This window comes from Ambystoma mexicanum, chromosome 7p (assembly GCF_040938575.1).
Source record: "Ambystoma mexicanum isolate Mex_15411 chromosome 7p, UKY_AmexF1_1, whole genome shotgun sequence".
In the NCBI taxonomy this organism is placed as follows: Eukaryota; Metazoa; Chordata; class Amphibia; order Caudata; family Ambystomatidae; genus Ambystoma; species Ambystoma mexicanum.
This window is the reverse complement of record NC_090939.1, coordinates 818,214,915-818,233,943: the sequence shown is the minus strand read 5'-3', so window position 1 is coordinate 818,233,943 and position 19,029 is coordinate 818,214,915. Positions and strand designations below refer to the sequence as shown.

The 19,029-nt window shown below is 41.0% G+C and overlaps 1 protein-coding gene across 2 annotated transcripts in view; it reads left to right on the top strand.

Annotated features, from left to right (window-relative positions):
- The window catches only part of LOC138525571 (uncharacterized), a 281,870-nt gene extending 264,405 nt beyond the window's left edge, over nt 1-17,465 (top strand). Inside the window, exons 12-13 of one of the 2 annotated variants that reach the window (XM_069635608.1) lie at nt 15,385-15,480; nt 17,171-17,465. In XM_069635608.1, coding sequence (XP_069491709.1) covers nt 15,385-15,480; nt 17,171-17,182 — 108 coding nt within the window. In that variant the 3' untranslated portion in view covers nt 17,183-17,465. The remainder of the gene's footprint in view (nt 1-15,384; nt 15,481-17,170) is intronic. The other variant, XM_069635607.1, reaches the window with a different exon arrangement.
- Nucleotides 17,466-19,029: the final 1,564 nt, after the last annotated feature.

The following is a 19,029-nucleotide window of genomic DNA, read 5'->3' as shown; positions in this document are numbered from 1 at the left end:
TGTTCTTAGATGTCCCTCCTTTCATCATAATTCTCAATATTGCCTATCTTAAATGCATCAATAATTGGTTATTTTATTTGTAACTGGTTATTTTAATACCCAAATGTTTCTAAGCGCAGAGCCGGTAATCAAACCTGTGCTGCTTCACGTCGTCTTGTTTCCAAGGCGAGCGCGTTGCCACTGATATAACTCCAGGTTGGTTCCCTGGTTGGTTTTTATTGAGCGTTTTTTTTTATCTAGTCACATGCTTGAGTTCTGTGTAGTGTTCAGAGCATATTTATTTTCTTATGCAAGAGGTGTTTTTTTTTGCATGCTGCTAAGTAATTTTCCAATTTGCTCAGTAAGCATTCCCACCTGGCTTTCCAGATTTTTTGATATCTCTGAACTTCTCTTGATTCATATCTCTGAAATCTAGGCTATACGGTCATTGAAGTTGTTGTTGGGGTCTTTTCGTAAAAATTCCCATGGATCTTCTCAGGAAATGGTAGATATTTTTTATTTTCCACAAGCTCACGGTTTGCCCAGGGAGGGGATCTTGGCATAATTCTTGGGTCAAATTGTTTGTGAGTGACTGCTCCAGCATATGTCTGTGTGCTTATACTGAGTTATTTACTTTGTGTTGGATATTTGGGTCAAGCAACTTGCTTAAATATCACACATCAGGTTAATGTATCCTTTCTAGAGATATTGGAAGTATCTCTGACCTGAACCTTGCACCTAATTGTCTTGGTCCATCAAAAGAAGCCATGAATTGGATGATTCTTATGCTCAATTAGGCTTTAATGAAAACCAAGGATAGGCCTGGAGCCTTTCTAATGAGGACTGATGTAGTTGGATTTTTTTATGTATACAGTTTTAAAAAAAAAAGAACTTTGACTTATTATAATTATAAAATAATGCATTCAAAGTCATACAACCCATTCTGCATAATAACATAGCTTAGATAAAAAATGTGGATTACTCACAGATTCTTCCATGCATTAAATAATAATCAATACAAAACAAATAACTTTAACATAGTAAGCTAATGTTCGGTAAGCCTCTGGCCTATCTAGATTCCCAGTAGCGCTTACTCCATTCCAGACATGATGGAGTGCAATTTGGAGTTTATTGTTTTCAGTGTTTAGGCAATACCGCCAAAAGGAATCACCTTTTATACTGTCTACGTTTGCAACATGCGGTCCCAGATATCGGATACAAAGATGATCATATAGAATATATTCTGTTAGTACATGGTGGGCCGATTCCCTTTTTCCCCCGTAATTCCACAAAGTCAGTAGGTTCTATCTTCCTTAGCAATATTCAATTCGGGTCTAATAGAGTCCAGGATCGGAAGTTTGTTTAGCTTAAGGATTAAAAGGAATTGGAGTAAGTTGTTTGATGGGCAAATCTCCAGATACAATTTAGGGGATTTATATTTATGCACTAGGTCCCGCATCATAGAGTTAGAGCTCCTTAGTGTCGCCATAAGCATATAGTTCCTTATCCAGTCCCAGCGTTCCAATTTTAGTGTAAGATTCTTTCTTATTGTAAAATAGTCTTCGGTCCAATTGGGAATCCAATCTATTTATTCAAAGATCTTATACATTAAGGCAGTATATGTATTCCCTACAAAATTGTCCCTTTCCTTTCCCATTAGTTGTAACAATGGGCATAGTGGGGAAGTTCGAGATTTAATATACAATAAACACTGCCTTTCAATACCATAGTTGTTCATGAAGAGAGGCCCATTTCTAGCCTAATTAATTCTATGGGAACGATGGGTCTCACAGATAGTATGCTCCTCCAGAATGTTTCCTCTATTATCTTTGACGAAGATAAGTCATCTAGACACAGAGCTTCAAGTCCATAGAAAAAAAGGTGTTACAGAAGCTCTGTTTATAGAGGGCTAAAGTTCCATGTAGTCTGTAGCGAGAGACTTCTTTAATGCACTTTGCTATCATCAAGTTATCAGCTAGTGCTTTGTGATTTTTACTATAATTATAGCCCCACAATCAGCCCAGATACTTGAATTGATATACATACTCAATGCGACTTCCTGCTAATTCCATACTCGGAGTATATGTGGGCTTGTTTGCAAAATGCATTAGCTTGGTCTAATGATAATTTATTTTAAGGTCATATTCCTCAGCATAATTCTGCAAATAGTTGGATTGTGCAGAATAAATGCTTTGAAATGTGGTTTGTGGAGGAATAACTATTTTCAGGAATCCCTCTCTCATGAGCATGTTCATTCTGTTGACTCTTTTGGGAATTGTTTGTACTTTTATTAGTGTCTAGAGAAATTATTTCTACCCTTTAACTGTAAGAATTTGGTCCCTGAGCCAGAAGTTTTGTTTTCTCCTTCTCTTGGCTTTTATTTGAATTGCTACCATCATTATGGTGTTTCACTTACCACATGTGGGTGGGCTGTTCAGTAGTCCAACTAATTGGATCATTAACTTGGTGTTTTAATTAAAATATCTGTTGTAAATATGATTCTATTTTTGGATCGCTGTTGATCCACCGTTCTTCGGAGTTCATGCTGTTGTGGGGTACATTCTGCATGATCTTGCTTTTAGGCATTTAATTCTGTAAGAATCTGTCCATATTCTTTATGTAAATAAGTTTGCTCAGGATGTTTACTCTCACATTGTTTCCCAGGGTCTACACAAATGTTTTAAGGTTATCCCTTTTTGTTTGCAATCAGGTAATTATTTCGCATTTGTTTCGTGCCCCAACAAATCTATCTATGAGAAAGTACAGATTTGCTGCAACTTTTAATAAGAAATTCTTCTCAGTTTTGCAATCTGTCAATTGAAAAATATTCATAAGACAATAGTTCAATAAGATACCAGTACCACAAATATCATTAAGATCTTCATTAGGTACTTCGCTTTGTATCCTCTCTCTCCAAACAAACAAATGTTGTGACTTCTATTCCACACATGCAAATAATTTGCTTTCTAAATGAAATATGCTCTGAACTCTGAAATAGTTATCTCAGTCTTTTTGGCATTAAATAAACATTTTCAAAAACAGACATTGGAGAAAAATAATACCCTGATGCTAAGTAAAAATAATGAAATTCTGGAATTATTGCCCGACTTGGAATATTTATACATTTTAGAACTTAAAAATAAGAAAGAAATGAAAAATGATAAAATGTTATTATTATTTTCTAATTCATTTTCTGATGCTTAGTTAAAATCATTAAAATTCAGAAATAAATTGTGTAAATGAATTGTCCTCAGTTGTAATATTGTACATATTGATATTGATATTTTATTTGTATTGCGCTCATACACAAGTGTTTCATAGCTCGACGAGGCAAGGGAGGGGAACAAGGGAGAACAAAACAACGATCTTACTAGGCCCAGTGACATTGAGAACGCACAAGTGCAGGGGAGAGGGAAGGGGTAAATTGCAGAGGGGAGGGGGAGAAGTGGAAAGTGCTGAGCAAAGGAATAACAAAAAATAAACAGTGGTGGTGCAGCCAGCAGGTGGCAAAGTGCTAGATTTAAGGCAACAGACAGGAGGTGTCTGATAAGTCCTGAAAATAGGGGTGGGGCTGTAGGGTTACAGATACAAACCCAAGTGCAAGGGTTGCCTGTACGCAGTGTGGGTGCATGGCAGGGTGGGCAGGTCCCTGGGCCCAAAATCAGAGGGTAACCAGGTGCACAATGCCGAAACAGAACAGATCAGCAAGGGAGAGGAGGAGCTAAGACAGAAGCAAAGAGGAAGGTCTTGAGGTGCTTCCGGAACCAGGGTTGGTTCTCCTCAAGTTTCAGAGTGGCATGGAGGCTGTACTAGAGGGAGGCCCCCACTAAAGACAGAGATCTACCCTCAGCTCGTTTCTTTGAGAAACAAAGGACCCTGAGGCAGTTGGAGGTGGAGGAGTCAAGAGCTCTGGAGGGAAGTTATTTACGGAGGGACAGTTGAAAGTATTTGGACCCAGGTCACAGAAAGCTTTGTGGACAATGCAAAAGGTCTTGAATTTAATCCTTGCAGCCACCGGGAGCGAATGAAGAGATTTCAGGGCTGGAGAGATACAATCCCAGGGCTTGAGGCCAAGGAGACTTCTTGCAGTCCTGTTCTGGATGAGTTGCAAAGGGCAGAGAGTAGAAGCAGGTTGGTTTATAAAAAGGCTGTCGCAATAATCCAACCTAGAGAGAACCAGGACTCGAGAGACAGTGAACTTCTGGGGGAAGGAGAGGAAAGCCAGAATATCTCTGAGGAGGTGCAGTAGGAAGTTTGACTTTTTAGAGACATCAGAGATATGGGCAGAAAAGGAAAGCGTGGAATCAAAGATGACCTCCAGGTTCTTAGCCTTGCAGGTGGGGGTAGGTGGAGGGCCAAGGGAGGTGGGCCAGAGGAAGAAAGGAAAGGAGGGTGAAGGTGTGCAAATGCAGAGGATCTCCATCATGCTGGAATTCAGGCAGAGATCGTTGGTGGCACACCAATCCTGAATAGTGGACAGGCAATCAGAGATGAGAGCAGAAGAGGTGGCTGAGGGAAGCCTGAAAATGAGTTGAGTGTCATCAGCATAGCACTGCAAATTAGAGCAGAAACGGCAATGCATTGGGTGAGAGTTGCAAGGTATTGGTTGGAAAGCGAGGGAGAGAGGTTAGACCCCTGGGGAACACCGCAGGTAGAAAGGGAGATAGATGAAAGGAAGGACCTAAGTTGGACATGGGAGGGTCGATCAGAGAGGAAAGAAGTCAGCCAGGCCAGAGCCTGATCATTGATACCCAGGTTGTCAGGGAGATAGTTGAGCAGGATGGTATGGTTGACCGTGTTGAAGGCAGAAGAGAGATCGAGGAGGATGAGGACAGAGGGGATGTTAGAGTCAAGGTTAGAGAGCAGATTTTCACGGATGTTTAGGAGAGCTAAATAGATATACATAGAGAGATATCCAATCAAAATTCAAATTATTTATTTATTGTATGCCAATTTGAACAATAAAAATTATAATAATTATTTGTCTGCCTTATTCATGTGTTTGGAATGTCTACTTATGTGTTTTAACCTGCTGTGGAGCCAATTAAACATATGATGCATATCAAAAGTAAAATAATGTTTAACATGTATTTTAATATTCAGCACCAGCTGTAGTAAAAGAAGAACAATGTAGAATTCTTTTAAAAAATATTACCCTGTCAATACCTGCTGTATAGAGAACATTTTCAGTGGCACACATTGTAATTCATTATTTAACAATTAATAGACATACTTCATAAAACATCTGGGTGTGCTTACATGACTTCTCTCACACCCCCATGTTTCCCTTGTCTGAGTTCCACATTCAAAAGGGCCACCAATAAATGTACATTTAAGTTTTTTTTTAATACATAATGGTTTGCTTTCTTAATATAAAAGTCCCATTTGTATCTCTACATACGTGACTCTTCCAGCCATGCACAAGCCCAGAAACCTTTTTATTTCACTTGTCAAGGGTTTTATACTGATCTGGACCAGTTGATACATTTAATAGTAATGTACAATAAATCTCACAAATTAGTTTGTACTATTAACCAATGAATCATACTTTATTAAGTTGTGCTCACTGAGGTTAAAAATACAACATTGTACTTCTAATATACACCTGTCAGTGAGCTGTCAATATTCCCCTTAATAACTCCAAATAAACAAAGGTGTGTAACGCTCATAGAGAAACAAAAAACACCTTTTCATTACTTCAAGGCAATTTCAACTACGATAGGCTGCTCGGCGTCACTGTGTTAAATATACAAATGTGTCCATAAAATACTTTTAGTGTAGAATATTAATCATTTGTCTCCCATGCACTGAATTAAATACTTATTTAATATTTCGATATGATTCTATTTGGCCTGTTCCAGTTTGAATACTGATAGCGTTGAAACAAATTCACAGCAGCAAGAGGCGCGTCAGCATTCTCAGCCTCGATTGCCCCAATTTCTCCCTTGCAGTTTAATGGAAGCCAGTAGTATTCGTAAAAGCCTAGATTCCATGTCATTTCATCACGGGATGATTTTTCGCGGGGGGTTTTACCGCAGATTTTTTTTACAACAAAAAATAATCAAAGCGCCCATCCGCTTTAATTTTTTTGCTATTGTCGAACACCCACACCACATATATATATTTTTTTTTCTAACCCCTCCTAAAATTTTGATGAGTTTTTTTCGGTAAAAAATCTGCAGTAAAAAAACACGAAAAAAAACCTGCGATGAAAGGACGTCATACCAAAACCCAATCCCAGGCTGATTCCAGCTGTCTTTTTTATTTTAGAAAGTGTTCTGTGGCAAAGATCAACTTGGATTCTTTGAGAAAACATGCTTTGGGTTTTCCCTTCAGTCTGGAAAACGACTGCCTCCAGTTGAAATGGCAGCAAAAATGCACCAGAAAAAGCCGAAAAGCAAAACACCACCTGCAAGCAACAGTAACAATAGCCCTTTTCCATGTGTGCATTCACCTTTAATAGTTACTTTCTTCTGCATATTCTTCCTATATGCCCATATAATCTCATCCAGTCAGAGTTGATTTTTGTACCCACCAGGGGTGTTGCTAATTCTGGAAAAGATCTGGGGCTACGCTAATGTTGGTGCTGTTGGGACTCGGGGCTAGCTAACCTTTGGTTGTAGCCCCTGAGCTTCTATCCGGGGCTAAAACCAAAAGAAGCGGGGCTATAGCCTCCCCCAGCAACCGACCCCCTAGCAATGCCTCTGCTACCCACCTGAAAACCTCACAAACATGTAATGTTGCAAGAGAGAGTTTTCATTCTAAACACAATAGCCCGTGGGTTAACTAAACACATTCCAATCCAAATGTTGATTCTCATTTCCCTGCCGCGCTGTTCTCTCCTCTGCAAAATGTGTTGTAACATTACCCCTGCGACATACATGTCCGCACTCTGTTTAATTTTACATTTCTCATTTTATTCCAGTTTGACCCTATGTGGCTAACCAATTCACTAGTTTCTGGTTTCTGGGTTTTAGTAATATGTCACTCTGATTTTTACAGTTTGTTAGAAAGCGCATATTGTAAGCATTTGACCTTCTGAGCACAGTAAACCAATTGGTAATGTGCCAATGTATGTTTTGGAATGTATTCCCCTTTGTATTAAATGAGCACATCAGAAAGTCAATGCCACTAAATGCTGCCTGCTCAGTAATACAGCGACCTTCCCAAACTCACACATATCAAAACTGCTTTCACCTTTTGTCTTTTGGCCTGACAGTCCCTCATCCTTGCCCTTAGACCTAGTCTCTCATCCTAGTCTCTTTCCCCAGACCGAGTCCCTCCTCCTAGTTATAATAATTTGCCCCAGTCCCACTCGCTCATCCCAGGCACCTTCTCCAATCTTTATCCTAGGAAACCAGCAGGCCCAGTCTCTATGTCACTCACAATCTCTCACCAGGCTTTGTTTTTTCTTCTTTTCCCCAATAATATTGCCTTTTTCTTCTTCACTCTCCCTCTTTTGTCCCTCTTGCTTGCTCACTCTTACTCTGGCTTTCCCTCCCACTAACTCATGAATGTGGTGACGGTGGTGGGGGCAAAAAGGGGGCAAGGGATGGAAAAGAAAGAATTGAAGGCTGCATTAAGATTGTGTAAGGGTCTGGATGCTGAATACATACAATGCGAAGTGATCTAGAAGAAGTTTGCTGTTATGCTGAAATAACCGGCCAGTCACCGTGCATATGGATCTGCGTTTGGGATTTCTATATTTCAGAACTTGGGGCCTAGCTTGGAGGGTTCTTGGTAGGCATGGAATTTTAGCTTAGTTATTCAGCGTGAAACTCTCTGGCAAGAACTGAATCGAGTAGCTGCTTCCGTGATCTTGAAAGTAAATGCTCAGACATGAATGATGCTCAAATACTTCTCTGACAAAAATGGGTGTTCACCCAACTGGACCTTCCTTGCATCCGTTAGAATCATTATTAGGTTTGCATTAATATTAATAACCTCTATGCAGGGATATGGTTGGTAAACTGGTGCTGGGTCCTGGTACAGCACAAGATCTATGTCCTGCTGAAATGGAAAATTACTAAGGCCAAGCATTGGCCAAATGTGCTTTTGCAGGTGGTAGCAGCCCTACCCTTGATGGGAGAGATAATTGGTTTAAAATCTCCTTTGTGGTAAGGAATATAGATCTACAATGTCTCTTATCAAAATATTATCTCTCTGGATCAATACCCGCATATGAGGGCCAATCATCAATCCTCATGCCATTAGGATGGCTAGGAGAGTAGCATGGGTGGCTATTTTATCTAAAACTATAGTTGATGATTGCATTGTTATTCTTTTGTATTTGTAAAAAAGCGTTAGAGTTGGTTGAGAGACCTTTTAGCCGTGCGTATCTAGGTTTCTGAATTTGTTATTGGTCTTTTCTTTTGAGAGTTCTTGATGCTGCAAATTGCAGGAAAGGGTAACACTCAACCATGTGTTACAATAAAAATAGTTTGAGTTTAGGAGAGGTACATCCCTATACAAGCGCTCCATAAAAGAGATATATTGAGGACGTGTATGTATATTGTTCAGTTTATTATGTAGCATAAGCTGAACTGGTTGTATGTGATTTACACAGCCACATATATAATTTCTTGTGAGATTGCTAGTAGGTGATGTATACAAGATTCTATTTCAACATAATGTTATTGACTCCTGTTCCTGACAATATAACGAGAGAATAATTGTCTGACAATTCAGAAGTATGTACTGGGTTCTAACCTGTGACTGGACCCTCCAAACTCTGTATTAAAATGTGTACCAATCCCTAGTTGTACCCACCCGCTTCAAATAGGATTTCCCTGGCAAATTCCAAATGTAACAATGGTTCTCTACCTCTGACGTACCATAATTCTAGTTGGAAAGGCAATGCATCACCTGGGAATGTAGGTAGGTCTGATGCCTAGTTGCTTGCTCAATGGTAAAAGGCAGACAGAAGGTCAATGCAATTTCTGAGCAGACCAGCTGCATTATCAATGGCAATCAATTAGATATTCTTTCAACTCTTGAAGAGGTGGACTGACTACCTCTTCATATAGGCTCACTTTCTATTCCATATAATCCATTTTCCAATTGAGGATTTTGTTGATTTGTCTAACACTCTGGTTGATTACGCATTGCAGAAGTCTGGGTCCATATAGGAACAGATTATTCTTGCATTATTAATACTTTCCTGGAACATTGGGGTAATAACTTAAATGACATGTCTGTCAGGAATTATTTATCTAACCACACAATACCAAAAGGCCAAATAGGGATTATGAAACATTCAACAACGCATGGTTAATTATATAACACACAAAGGAAAGAATCCTTTGAATTATACGAGTGCTTAAGAGTCACTATCATACCGTATGGGAAAAACGCTACTCTCCCTCATGAGTGCTGTAGGGAAGGCATGGTATCACAAGTTATGACACTAACAGAATGGATACAAATTGTAAAGCCTTTATTGAAAATATTGCTGTTAGAGAAACTCCTATTCTGCTTATAACTAAGATGGGAGTAGTCTCGACCATCAAAGGATAAATAAAACAGTCCTAGTGGAGTCCGTCAAATCAAAATGGCATATGCTAACAAAAACCTAATGCCAGCCCTATCTCCTGTACAAAAGGTGTAAATGTGTGCAAAGGAAAAATCAGTGTTCAAGAACAATAAAGGTAATTGAGCCAGCTTTCCTCCTCACGTTAAACCTCATGGAGTACGGCTGTCCTTGTAGGCAGGATGACCCACTCTGGCTCGGTTTCTAACGCTCTAAGCAGTTCCAAACTGTGGATTGAGGCCCGCCTGGCCTTCCATGTTAAAGTGTCTTTCTTGACTTTCAAAATGTATTCCAATGTAAAGTTCATAAAGGTCCCCCTCTGCTGGGCTCAGACCTTACAGCACACAGTTCACGTAGGTCTCCCTCTGTTGGGCTCAGATCTCTCTCACGTCACAGCTCAACACAAATTTGCAAGGGGGCTCCCTTCCCCAAGTTTATTGTACTTCGGGTTTCCCTCAATTGGGCACAGACCACTTTCGGATGTCAAAGGTTTTTGAATGTGCGTGGTTCTTTTACCACACCACCGCAGGACCACTTCGACTCAAAGTTCACATTTACTTTCACTTAATTTGCTTTTTCTGTCTGTTTGTTTTATAACTTCAAACCATGTACCTTTCACAGAGACTTTTGAATGGGCTACTTCCTTTCTCCGGACCACTCCGTTACTTAGTATCGCTGATCTCACAGCTGCTTTTTACTTCAGAGTTCATTCACAGGTCTGCCTTTCTTCGCGCCTCATCCACACGTGTGCAGCCTTCACTTGGGATATAATTTTGCTACTTCATTCGCTTGCCAACTATGGCGCTTCTTTCTTGTTTTTCTCTTTTCAATTCACGAGTCAAGGTTAGTACCACATGCTTGGCCTCGCCTCCCCAACTATGCCATTCACCCCGGTGGGTGCCTGGCATCCTTGGAACACAATGCAATCTTCACTGTGGGATCAGGCCTTCTCCATGTGTCTTTCTCGGTCTGTCGGAGGCAACGACCTCCAGTAGGGAACCTTTGGGGTTTTCAGCCCACTGCTCTCGTCCCTTGATCCGTTGCTCTGCTCCAGTAGTTGTGCCCTCATTCTGGAAGTTCTGCTCGTACTCGTGTTCCACCTTGCTAAGAGTGTGTCCTTAGGTGTTGCCTTTTATTCATGTGAGGAGAGCTAACTGGTATCAGGTGTACACACTTAGTGTAGTGCCTGACTTTGCCTGACCTGATTATGCATTCATGTCCAGTACAATGTGAGAGAGTTAGTCTGGTCAGTCACCCTCTTCTTTGGCCCAGTGTTTATGTAAAAAGGGGGAGGAGAGTTGGGACTTTGGAAAATCCTACAAAATAGGATGGGGTAGATGAACAAAAAAGGGGTGAATACTGCATCTCACCATCGGCTGTCTCATCCCCTCTCCCGAAAGACCCCTCACCCAAGTGATCCTCCCTCACTGGTCCACCTCAAGGGTCTGGATCCAAAGGCAATGGCCATGCCCTGGCCACCTATGAGAGAGATCCCCAGGGACTAGCGGGTGAGACAAGCTCTGGTTTCTCACAGTGCATATTCTCCCTAGGAAACAGTGATGGGCCACCTATCTAGGAAAGGGGATAGCGGGAGAATAACCCAATATTTCTGTGCACTATTCTTGACAAAAAGACACCCTTGTATATTTATTGTAAAACAATCTAAGGGGCGCGCCTATAAACAGGCCATTACACATAGCAAACACATGACGAGTCGGCCTGGAAGGACCTCATTGAGGCTTCTTTCTGAAAGACTCAAGAACATGCTTCACTGTTATAAATCAAGGTCCGATAGGGGTTGAAACCACTATTGGGGACCAAGCTTGAATAAATCACTTTTTCTTCTTTATATGCACATAATTCCAGTGATGCTTTCCCACCAGAAAGGCATCCTGTTGCTGCAGGTCCTTGCTGAACAAACAAGCCAGGTTTTACTGCACCAACTGACATCTCTTATTCCGAGCTCGTACTTGCCATGCATAAACAACCTCTAGGAAGATGTCCTGGTCCAGACGGTATAACTACTGATCTGTTAAAACTATTTAAAGATATCTAGGCACCTGTCCTTACAATGGCTTTCAATGCCATGATCTTTGACCTTGATGTCCCTGTATCATTGAAAAATGCCATCATTTTTCGATTCTTCCTTCTCGATGCCCAATTCAAAATTTCTGGTTGTATTATATTGACCAAGCTAGAACAGTGGGTACCTGGATGTAATGTTTTTAGTTACATTCAATTGCGTTTTCGCCCTGGTTTAGGAACTAGCGAACAAACCCTTAATTTAGATTTATTGTGGCATACTCTACATTTGTAAAAACAAAAGAAACAATTGTTCTAGAATTTATGAATCTGAGCACTGTGTTTGACAAAGTGAACCAGACATACATTGGCAAAGACTCGGATCCATGAGTTGCCCTGAGACTTTGGTCCTGATGTTGGTCAGGTTGTACAGAGACAACTATCCTTGTGCTAAAACAAGTCAGAAGGGAAAATGTACAACGTGTTTTTCAGTAAATACTGGGATTCACAAGGCTTGTGTTCTAACAACTCTTTTATTTTCCCTGTAGATCAATGGTTTATCTGAAGCACTCCTTACTGTGCACACAGATGCTTCCAAGATTGGGAACAGATTCTTTCTGGCATTAATGTATACCAATAACACAGTGTACCTAGTATGCCACCCTCGAGCACTACAACCCCTGGGTACACAGTACACTAATTTGATGTCCTCACTTGATCTGCAGGTTAATGCCAGTAAATCAGCTATAATGGTATCCCAGAACATTAGAAGTACATTAAAATTACCAAGTATATTAACTAATGAAAATCACTTGGGAGTTCTTTTTTTTATTCTTCAAGTGTATGGGAAAGGCCCATGCTTGCAAACAGGAAGCGAAAATGCAGCAATCAGTGGCAGATAAGTTTAGATATATCAGCCTATGTACATGTCAACCTGTCGCTCTGGTCTTAACAGTGTATAATGCCAAACCAGCTGCTATGGCTCATCGGTATGGGGTTATGCCAACCAATCTAATTTGCAAGCTATTGAAAATAATTTCACTAAGAAACATTTGGGCATTCTCCTTTCAGCCCCCAACTATGCTGCATATAAGGATATACATTTGTTATACTTGGAGGACACTCGTGTTATCGAATTTGTACTGGTTTTGGTTACATTTATTCAATAACCCGGCTGTGGTCTTATCATAATTTATAATCAGGGGTTGGTTAGACAGCCCATGTTCAGATGCGATCCAGAGATTACAACATATTAAATGTCAATTACAGGTTATTAATGCTGTAAGACATTTTAATACTCCTATGAATATTGGCAAGTCTGGTATCCATTATTTAAAAAGTGCCTCCTTGTTGCTTTGGAGAGCGACAGAGAACTTGCAAAAACCTTTCATTCATCAGCACCTTTTGCTACTCGTGCATGGCCTGCAGGACTACCTCACACGGACCAGTCGGTCTAATGAGAGAAACTTAATAAGGAGGGCTACATCCAACAAACTTCCTTTGATGGCGGTGACTGAATCCTGGACCAATGCTAAAGGTTCAGGCAGTTTCAAACTATGCAGGGCCCCAAAGGAGGATGTGTTGCATTTCTTGTTTTTCTGCCCTCCATATTCCCTACCCAGACCCAGAACACTTTCCAATTTTGAATGAATGTCTTTACTATAGCTACTTAAAGTTAAATCACCACAAAAGGATTGGGCGCTGATGGACTATTTGAGACAGGCATTATATGTGAGAGGCAAACGTTTACACATTATTTAAATGTTCTTTTATTTTATGTATTTGCTCTGTAGTTTTATAAGAAAGCTGTGTATGGGCTGCGTGGGAATTTGCCTATTTGCATGTATAGTGGAACATGTGAACATGTGTGCGGTTGGATGAATTAGTTTAATTCATTACTATTATGCCTTTTGCACTATCTTATTTAAATTTAAATGGGTACACCAGATGTCCTAATATCCCTTTTAACCAATTGGTATGTATTGTATAATGTATGCTTCTATAACATGTTATGGTCGAGGTTTTATGGAATACACTGAAATAAACTTTCATTGAACGGAATTGAATTGCCTAGTTATCAAGCAGTATATGCCCCCTTACACATCAAATGTGTCTGCATTCCATGTCGCAGTGGTAAAGCCATAACCTTTATCCCTGAAGCACAGCGATTGTTAGGGGGTAAACCACACAGTTGCACACCATTTAAGGCCCTGGCAAACCGGGCCTAGAAACTGTGTTAAAGAGTATTCATGACGTCATGCGAATGGTACTACATCAAAATCAATGTCACGGGCCCCAAAGCAGGGTGTGCAAGCAGAAGGCTTCACACCCCAGCTGACAAATGAAATGTACAATGTTCAATTTGCCAGCAGGGGGGAACAGCTCATATAAATATCATTATGTGATAGCAAACCCTTTAACTTGCATGCTGTTTGAGCTGGGCCGCTTCTTTATGGGGCCAACACAAATGCATGCTTATAGATGCTTATAGATGTAAAAAATGCATGCTTATAGATGTCAAGTGCAATGGACAACAGCAAAGGCCAAACCTGATGCCTTTGCAAATGCTAGTGTATTTTTTTAGCTTCCGTGTTTTATGTACCCTTTGGCAACAGTGACATATATAAACAGTGCTAAGAACTGCAGAGATGAAAGCAACCTTTCAATAGCGAAATCTACTTTTCCTCCAAGGTTCCAAAGGGAATCAAAGACGTTATCCTGCAGGACTGGAACTCATCCACCCTAAATGAAACAGGGAACAGAACACAAATTCCTCTAGACTGTCAGCTGCCACCAGAAACGAAACTGGAACCTTTGACTAGCCCCAGACCATTATGTCAGCCGTGTACACTGGGTTCTCATCCAAAAAGATTGTCCCCCAAAGCCCAACGCACTGTGCTCACTGTCCCCATCAGCTGCTTTCTTCATGCCCAATAGAAGATTGATGGAAATGAGACAAAATTCGGCCCATGACTTGTCTGCAAAAGCAATGCAAGTTGGCTGTGAGCCAACATAAGGCAGTATAGAAAGTGCTTTAATGTGGCGATACAATCCAAGGCGGTGGGCTGATCCTGACGGTAATGACCCAGCACCCAAGTTAAAGACCAGAGCGAAGTGAAGATTCTATTCTATTGTATTGAATTTTTATAAAGCGCTGACTCGCCCCCGGCCCTTAATGCAGCCTGCAGGGCCATTACTGGCATAGTCCGCCCTCCACCCAGGGTCCTATTGTCATTAGCACCTGTGCGTAACCACAAGGGAGTGCTAAAGGCAAAGTCAATATGTTTTTTTAAACATACCTTTCGTTAGTTCTGCGACCCGTAATGGAAACCAGAGTATGTTTTCAGTGTTGTTTATGAATTAACATTGAAAACAGACTCTTGTTCCAGATGCGGCTCGCAGGACTGAAGAAAGGTAAGTTTATTTTTTTTAAATGTAAAATTCCTTAACCTTTGCCACCTGCGTGTGGTTACTCTTGGTAGGCAGTGGGTGGGGCAACGGAGGCACAGGGTGTGGAACGCACAGCCATCGGAGAGCTCGGAGAGCTCCGAATGCAGGCTTAACAGAGGACGCAGCCTGGGTTGCAAGATCCCTGATTGGCTAACGCCCCATCTAGCATGCTAATGAACCGAATCACTCTAGGCTGGCAATATCACACATGAATGGCATAGAAATGCATGTATAGCACAGGTAAAGACGTTGGTGCAAGAAATACATCTCAGTGATTGATTGAGCAACAGGAACCGCATTTGAATGTTGGAGGAAATGGAGATAGCCCTTGATACAAAAGATCAAGTATGAAACAAGTGCCTGAAAAGAAAGTCTGAAGAAAGCACCTTTTATCCATTTTGCAGTTGTTCAGAACAGATGAGAGCAGATCCAACAGTCCAGTTCTGGATTCTACACTTGACATCGGTCATGGAGAAGGCGATGCCTGCCCAACCCCCCAGGTTGGTATCATATATGTTTTAGTATTAAGTCAATGAGGAATATAATTATGAGCAAGAATTAAGTACAGCCGTCTCGCAATTCTAGCTATAGTACCAGTATTGTTGCACATTTATTTCTTATATGGTTACAAGTAAACCTTTCACAATCAACAAGCGTATACAAAAGTAAAAAAAAAAAAACTATTCAAATAGGCTTAACATTAAATACTTAGCAGAATTCATTGGTATTAAAAAATATCTACCATCCAGAACATAAGTGATAAGTCCAAAATCACTTAACAGACATAAATAATCAACATGATATTAATCCAATATTTCTCTGAAATAAATTAACACTGCAATGGATAAAGAAAACGGATGTGCCATAACAATTCTTTCCCAGAATTGGTCCGAGTAAAGGCTTATTTAATTATGTACAAATGCAATTAAGAAGTCTTTCCTTCTATCTGCTAACCAATGGCATTCCATTAATACATGTTTTCTGTTTTACGCCTGGATATTACAAAAAACGACACAATCTGTCTGCTCTCAAAAGATTGCTCCTAGCGCCCACATTCAGTTTTGTTAAAAATAAATTCAGTTTGAACCTCATCAAATTGCTCCTAAAAACCCTAGAAGGGTACCATAAAAGATAACGAGAAATATCACTAATAGTACCCGCATTACTGACTGGGCTTTACACATTCACATACGTGCATTTACAAAGCCTCCCAGTCCTTGCTTTAGTTAGCACAGGTAATGCCAAGGTGTACAAGATCGAAAGTATCCTGCAATGGGATATGAGGAAACCCTCAATGACGCCTTAGGATTACACTAAAACGACAGGGCTAGCCACGCATTATATGCCGAGATATAGCACGCTTGCCCATATAGTGGATTAATTTGCTATATGAAGCTTCATACACCCCTCTACTCCCCTCATATGGCCAGTTACAACATTACGAGCCCAGGTGCAGCCTCATATGTCCCAATTCAGCCACAATGATGTGTGTCAAATGTTGACTCATTTGCCCAAGAGCATGTCAAGTCAAAGCCACCATACACTGCTCTACACCCTCTAATGGCTATGTATGTCTTGCTGTGCCACATACCCAGGAAGTGTTATGCCAACATAACTGATCTAATACAGCAACATGTGGCCAGATGCAGCCTTCATGTGTCAAATATAGCGATCACATGCCCCAGCACAACCCCTTACCCTTCCTCTCTGCACTCCAGGTGGGAGGTAGGAGAGTAGGGGGCGAGGAAAGTGGAGCATCCCAATGCGGCTTTTGCTCTCGTGCCCCCTCTCAGAGGTGGAGTCATAAGAGAGGCAGGTGGGACACATAGGTATGGGAAAGTAAGAGATGCACAGCTCAAGCATTGTTAGAAAAGATATATAGTAATTGTATGTATACGTAGGGTGTAAAGATGACAGGGACCCTGTGTCCTGCTTTAAATTCACTGCAGCAAGGTTGATTTGAAAAAAAGTAGTAAACTGGAAAGTGGGTACTTGGAAGTCGCTCTCCTGGACAATAAACGTGTAACATGAGTAATTATTGCTTCTCAGTATGACCGGCTACTTTTTCAATGATGCTCCAGTATTGGTTGGCTTTTTGTGGACCGAGGATAGTGATGTGGCTGTAGGGAGATTTTTGGACACTCGCCACACGTTCAGAATATTAATTCTTTTCATTTTCTCATAACACAGGAGACAGCGTAAATCCACTAACAAGCAGTTTCGGCATCCGTCTTACCATTCTGAAGAGGATGCTCCAGAAAAAGGTGTTTCATTTTGTAACCCTCAGTTACATGCAATATATTTGACTCTTCAAAGACTAACATTTCTGCATGCAAAGAAGAGGAATTTAGATCAAGAAGATGTCAGGCTGAAATACTTGCAGTACTACACTCTGAAAGATTATTAAAGACGTACATATTTCATATTCTTTCATACTTTTTAATATTGTACTGTATCATATGGTAATACAAATATTTTGTGTGTAAATAGAAAACTGTCTTAATTTCCTGTGTCATTATTTTTAAATATTAGATATTATATGATCGGTTATTTATAACATGCTTAATACTCAGAGGTTTCTAAGCGTGGACCCGGGGATCGAACGTGTATTGCTCCGTGTCGTCTTGCTTCAAAGGCGAGCAAGTTGCCCCTGAGCTATCCACCCGAGACTATAGTCAAATATAGACTTTTTTATCATTACAAAAAGGGAATGAGTACACAAAAAGAAATAATTCACACATCATGATTCAAAAATCAAATACAAAGATGAAAAAAGATGAATACATCCAAGTTTTAAAAAGAAATAAAAAAACCTGTAAAGTCCTTGAGAACATTGCTTACAAATATCCAAGACCTGCTAACATGATAAATCAAATGTATGTTATTACCCGCCATAAAACAGTTCCAAACATTATTTAGGTGAAGGGAATTCCGTTCCAGATTGCAATAAGCCTTTTGTCACAACCCTCGCCCAAAACCCCCTCTGACAAACCCATTGGCCAGGTGGAGTCAGGACTCGTGCCTCTAGAGCCTGTCACCCTCTTAAAAAACCCTCATGGGGCCAGTCCTGGCGCCATTGGCGCCAGGCTCATACACCATGAAAAACAATGTGCTTGGGAACTACTTTATTGTATTGACAGTCAACATGGAGGCATCCACATAGCTTGGTTCCTAAGAACCAAGCTATGCGATCTAGTGTTTTGGGTGTGGTAGCCTAGGGACTACTTTACCTGGACTATTTTGGTGGGGCTATTTAAACCACACTCAAGCAAGACAACACGCTTCGCGTTACTTTGCAGCTTGCAACGTGGCGCTCACCGTGTCCAGCTGTTCCCTCGAACCTCGGAGAAGCAGAACCTGCAAGGAGACAAAAGGAACATCATTAGCAGCAGCATCGTACCTGCAGTCTTCATCTTTAAACACTCGCAGCTACTGAGAACAGCTTCCTCGAATCTGCACGCCTCCCGGACAGAACGACCTGAAAGAGGAAGATAGAGGCAACATTAAAGAAAGCAGTAGAGACATTTACAAATTACGAACTGCTCAAAAGGCTTACCTGGCTGGTCGCCTCTCGGCTGGCACCACTCCGGACATTCCACTCGCGCTGAAGAACACTGCGACCTACAAGGAAGGAAAACACAGGTTAGCAAAGGCAAGACTTCGCAGCGCTGCGCATAGTGCTTACTTACCACATCATAGAGCTCTCAATGCGCCATCATTTACCAGCGGGGCTCAACCAAGCCAGTTCGCCGCGCTGAAGCTCCGCATACCTAAGGGAGAAAAAAGAGACATTTTAAACAAAGAAAGGCATGCAGGATAGCAACAAAACTAAAGAACAGCAATAAGACCTACCTGAACAATATCAAACGGGCCGGCGTCAGTGAAGTAACTGGACCGCACTCGCCCATGAAAGACAACGCGCCCCTGCAAAGAAGTCAGGACGGAGAGCACACCTAATTCTATCACAAGGTGAGGAGAGGGCACCAGAGGGACTGAAATCATACGGGGGTGGAGGGAGGATACTTACCCCAGTCAGTCAGTCTTGAACA